Below are 5,719 nucleotides of genomic sequence, written 5' to 3' on the forward strand. Positions count from 1 at the left end.
TAGAATCTGGATGCTTCTACTTCAATTAAAGTTATTACGTTACTAAATTAATTGAGTGTAATAGGTATATTTTTCATCAGAATCAGTTGCCGAGTCAGTCTGGACATATAGTAGTAGTAGTAGTAGTAGTATAGTCTGGACATTTAGTAGTCCACTTACAGATTTTAGTGACGAATGATCGAATTAAAATTACTCTTAATCGGTAGTTAATATTGCGGATTACTATTTTAAAATTTAAGTAGCATTTGCGTCAAAATACCATATCTTTGTATATTTATATTGACTTTAGAATTGCTATGTGACCGGTATTTAATAGCCGATGTAAGCGTATATGGCGTTGTTCTTAGTTAACTACTCCTCTGAAGTCTTTTTAAAAACAAAAGCGTTACCCTTCAACTTTGTACACAACGAAGACATTTTACACACTGATTTCTTTATGAAAAACATACAAAGTCATAGGCCCTTTTATAAGCTTCCATATGTTTGATTGTTGCGATAAATTCACGCAAATTAAATTGCATTAGAAGAATATGTCCAGAAATGGTGCAAGGATACTTAAATGTATAAATGTATTGTATATTTTCTTAAATGTATTGTATATTTTCTTAAATGTATTGTATATTTTCTATACTTCGTTATTAAAATGTCAGATTTAGGCAAATACATATTGTACATAGGAAGCTCTTTCGTATGGAAAAGAATCTAGACTCCATTTATTTTCCTCCGTGTAGTGGCCCCAAAACCCTTCTCTATTATGGGTCAACCTCACACAAATACGGAGGCTGGAACGGTGTGGGAACGTTCAAGTTTTCTTATGCTTTGTCTTCGTGTTCTTTTATTATTTTATTCCCTGGCCTTGTTTTAATTCACAGCGTCTGCTGCCGCGTCATCCTTCTGACTCGACTTTGTCTTCGTGGCAGTATCCTTCTCCGTCTCCGTCTCCGGCAACATTGTCTCAGTCCGCATCCTTGGCAAGGATGTTCACTCACAGACACATGTGCCCGAGGAAAGAGGGAGCTGTAAGTGCAAGGCAGTGGCTCTTGTTGTTGGGTTGTAAGTGACATTCGCAATTTTCAAAACTATTGAATGAGTGACAAGTTCTGCAGACACGATTGAAACTGACAGTTAACTCGAGGCTCGGAAGGCAGTGACTTGCATTGAATACGGGCGTACTGTATGCGTCCTCAAATGTCTTAATGTGAAGCTCAAACGATCACTGAATTCGGATCACAGCTTTAATGGGGATGCATTTTGCCAGCTACACTTTCCTCTGTATTCATTTTAAACTAGATTTGTTGCCCCTAAAGCGTGGCAAGATATTTTTTGTCACCCGCTGCTCTGGGAATATTAGGTAATGTTAGATTCCGAATTTCATGATGGGCAATCGCGCATTTCGGGCCTTCACTGCCACCAATATGGATTCACCAATAAAATGTGCATTTTACAAAACCTTACTCGCCGTCCTGATGCAGCTGACAATAATGACGCTACCAACTCGATAAACTCGGTGACTCACTGGCCATTAACAATTTCATTTATTTTGTCACATCGAACGAGTGAGTTGGGCTTGGTCTGCCGGGGACATTCGACCCAGTCTGTCTGTCAATGTCAACATCAATGTCACTGCGTCCTGGACCAGACATTTTGACAAATAATTCAAACCGCATTTTATAATGAATTTCCCAACGACCTGGGAGGGATGCGCTGCCCAGAGGAGGGTGTGACTGCACCTGATAAGCCTTTCTCCATATTGAGCCAGACACTTGCGGGGAATTTATGCGGAATAAATTCCAAGGCACCAAACTGAAAAAACACAAACTGATAATTACTGACGACTGACGAGCGGGCTTTATTTTTAAATTCCGGTCTTAAGTGCCAAAAAGCGACGACTTGGCGTCACTCATACTGCCATCATACTCCCATAAAAAAAATGATTTTATGGGGCAGATGCTTGTGGTGACTTCGGAGTGCTGTGCGATCGTAAATTTATTCGGTCATGCCTGTATCAGATTGCCAAGTTGAAAATAAGTATCAGCTGCAAAGCTAGAAAACATTTTTCCAGTGCGGCACAATACACAAGGCAATTTTTAAGTGAAAAGACAAAAGGCCAGCATTTAACATGTTTGCCAGTGCAATACAATAAAATACAAAAACCGACGGGCAAACTAGTCGACCTATTTCGCAACGTGTATTCATGAAATCTGCGTTCGTTCATTAAGGCGTCTAAAAACTCAATATCCGCTGACAACTGCAGTTATATTGGAGCGCATCATGAACGTCAGTAACCATAAATACACCCAAAATACCCTAAAATTTTTAATTTGCCAAGCTCTTTTCGTAAATTAGAAAGTTGTGGTCGAGGATGACCCAAGCTACTCCAATACTAAGCTTCTAAGAAGGAGATAGCTTGGTGCTCCTCCTCGATCCTCTTGCGATCTTCGATGCGTGGCAAGATTAGTCCACCAATGGGAAATACGATGCATTTAAAGTTGTCATAGATGCGTAGGGCTTCGAAGTGAAAGCCGTTTTCAATTGCCACGTAGTTTTTCTGGGCCTTAAGCTGACTTGAAACTGGTGACACGTCCACGTTCGCGCAATTCAGAAAGAAATAGGATGAGCTGAGCGCCACTACGAGATCGTAGCATCCCGTGAGCGTTTCGTTCCAAATGGAGACGGATGCGAAGGCCAGTGATTCCCGTCGACATATGGCAATGGCCTCCTGGTTATTGCGGAATGTGTGAAATGTCACAACCCCAGTTGGGTAACTACCCAGCACATCGTGAGTACACTCGCAAACAAAAGTGGGCGAGGCCAGTGGGGGCGCCACCTCAGTAGTGCAGGCCCTAATTACGTTCAAGTTGGAGGTCTCGCATTTCTCCAGTGCTGTCAGATAACTAGGATGCTCGGCCACAATCTTACTCAGGGGGTGTAGCTTGGGCAGGATTCTCTCGACGATCTCCTCCCGGATTTTCTCCTCAACCAGAACCACAGCCACCGCATTGGAGGCAAAGGGATTTTGGGCCGACTCGATTAGGAAGTGCAGTGCACTGTTGATGTCACCTTCCTCAAAAATAATCATTAACTGGGGAGCTGAAGTGGCATCGTCAGCTTCCGATGCCATTTCGATGGCACTCTGATCAGGAGATCTGCCCTCCAGATTATGGACCATGTCGTAGGTTACCGGATGGTCCTGTGACGAGGACCCACTAGGCTCCGACAAGGATGGATGCTCGGAATCAACTGAGCGCGGAAAGTATTTAGTTGTGTCGAACATGGCGTATGCAAATTTTCACTTAGAAACCTGTAACGTAATGAATTTGTTTTTATATATTTTTAGATGAATATATTCGAAGGGCAAACACGATTGCATATTACACGAGTAGAACATATCTCACACATTTTCATATTTCAATTATTTTTATACAAAACCACGGATTCTAATATTACATTCAGCACCCAGCGGCGCAATGCCGTACACTCCGAATCCTGACTATCGGGATTTATCAAAAACAGTATAGTTCTACTGAGCAGTGTCCCTGCCATCCATTCGAAAAACCAATCCCAGTTCGTGGGAGTTCAAAAGGGCATAACCCACGGTGGCCTTTATTTGTTAATCGCTTAATTTATGATCAAATGCGACAGAAAAATTAAAATATCACAAACAGATACAAAACACCAAAGTATTTAGCCAGCGTCCAAACAGCAAACCAAAAATGCATTGGATTTGTTGAAATTAGCATTAATAATCATAAATATTTTGCCGAAATATTACACTTTTTTATTTTGCATTTTAAGCTACACCCCTTTTGACTTACAACAAAGAGCATACGATTATGGAATAGTAGGAGCGAGCAAGCGCGACAATTAAAGCCACACAAATATTTTTATGGATGGCTCATTGGCGCACTGAAAACCCACAGCAAAAAATGCATAGTAAATTTCCTAACGAGTTGAGGGACATACATACATGTGGACATCAAGTGCAGCAACAACAGGGCTACAAATATGCGAAGCGATAAATTTGCTAACGATGACCATTTACATATATCAAGAGTAATTATAATAAAATGCCGAAAATAAAAATAAAATTAATATAGAAAGCCGATTATAAAATCATGTTTATGCTAACAAACAGTTATCCACACACACTCATTCGCATTCGCTGTAGCAAACACAACTGTCAAAAATAGCAAATCCCATAAATCAACAATAAAATGTTGCCCAGGAAAAAAGGAATTGAAACACAAATAGAAAAACCTGCGTGATTTCGGATACAAACATAATGGCGAAAAGCAAAATTTGAATTATTTTGGTAGGCTTTTGTTTCTAGCTGTGAATATTTTGTCAATTTGCGTAGAATTGAGCTCAAAATGGTCGATGACATGATAAGGAAGCTAACTGGTATTTTATTTGGGGTAAGCGCCTAATTAGCAGCCAGTCTTAAAATTTGCAATGACACCTTTATCGACTTCTAGCTCATATTGGCCGTATTATGTCGCGTAACTGTACCCCTCACTCGGCGATTAAAAAATACTGAAAAAGCCATCAATGTAATTAACTGTTTTAATGCTCTGACAAGCACCGTTTCCATTACTTTATGCCTGTATTTGGTGAGCATTTATTTAGCTAACTTAAGTGGTCATTGGCTTGTTTATGGGGTAAGTACTTATACATAAGGCTTATACATAACTGCAAAAAATAATTAGCTTGTACCGCTGCAGATATTCGTCCTTCATTGGACGTACTTCGCAATGACAAAACAACTAGAAGCCATAAACATGAACTATAGTTCCTTCCTGGATAGCTTAACACTCAAGTGGCTGGCTCACTCCAATTTCAACGAGACAGATTGGCCTTCGCTTGAAAATGCCGTATGTTTTATATATTTTTACTCATTGGCCCTTTTAATGGATTTGCATTTCACAGATGCGTTGCTGTGGAGTGGAGGGTCCCCGTTCTTATATGGATTTTCTACAAGGTGTTCCAAGCCACTGCTATAATCCCGACCTAATCACTCCAGGTTGCAGTCACTTAGTTAAACACAATCTTAAGCCGATGCTGCAAATAAGTGTATTGTTGCTGAGACTAACCATTTTTGTGGAGCTGGTAATATTACTTATTTCCTCAGCAAAGCTTTTTAAGAAACTTGTTAGCTTGATCGGTGACAGGAAACGGAAAAGAATAATTATGCACTGTTTAAATTTCATTAAAAATACGTATTAAAAATATGGGCCTATTTTATACGAGACTAATACTATTACCCTATGCCCCACTATGTAACCAATCTTCAGTACTAAATACAGCTTCTTGTAATACGTAGTATTACTTATACTACTATTTTTTACTACTTTGGTACATAAAATATGCAGATGACAACTCCGAATGCAACAAAGAAATATATTGAAATATGCTGTCTTTTATTGCCGATGACAATTTGAATAAAATTAATATATAGTTTATCCTATTTTTAATTAATAAATGTCAAACATTTTGCGAGTATTGAATGTGAGTATTTAATTGTCTGATTTGTAATTTGTTTTTTCCCTGTTGTCTTTTTGCCAGCATTTCATGGAAAATTGGTTTTGTTATAATTCGTTCGGTGAGTACAAAAAAAGTTTTGAATGGAGTGGTAAAAGGGTAGCGGAAACACACTTTGGTCTCGTGCAGCGGAAACGGAAGTGAATATTAGAAGCCAAAATAAACTTTCGGGATGGGAAAA

At 39.3% G+C, this 5,719-nt stretch overlaps 2 protein-coding genes across 2 annotated transcripts; one reads left to right on the top strand and one right to left on the bottom strand.

Annotated features, from left to right (window-relative positions):
• Positions 1-2,373: 2,373 nt before the first annotated feature.
• Positions 2,374-3,318, bottom strand: LOC6548358. The gene has a single exon (XM_001973925.2). It carries the CDS (start codon positions 3,272-3,274, stop codon positions 2,384-2,386), a length of 891 nt encoding a protein of 296 aa, XP_001973961.1. The 5' UTR covers positions 3,275-3,318; the 3' UTR covers positions 2,374-2,383.
• Positions 3,319-4,266: 948 nt separating this feature from the next.
• LOC6548359 lies at positions 4,267-5,223 on the top strand. The gene is made up of 4 exons (XM_001973926.2): positions 4,267-4,415; positions 4,476-4,658; positions 4,707-4,871; positions 4,927-5,223. The coding sequence occupies exons 1-4, from the start codon at positions 4,371-4,373 to the stop codon at positions 5,221-5,223; spliced, it is 690 nt and encodes a 229-aa protein (XP_001973962.1). The 5' UTR covers positions 4,267-4,370.
• The last annotated feature ends 496 nt before the right edge of the window (positions 5,224-5,719 follow it).

The sequence above is a fragment of the Drosophila erecta genome, unplaced genomic scaffold, assembly GCF_003286155.1.
Source record: "Drosophila erecta strain 14021-0224.00,06,07 unplaced genomic scaffold, DereRS2 tig00000975-arrow-arrow-pilon, whole genome shotgun sequence".
Classification (NCBI taxonomy): domain Eukaryota; kingdom Metazoa; phylum Arthropoda; class Insecta; order Diptera; family Drosophilidae; genus Drosophila; species Drosophila erecta.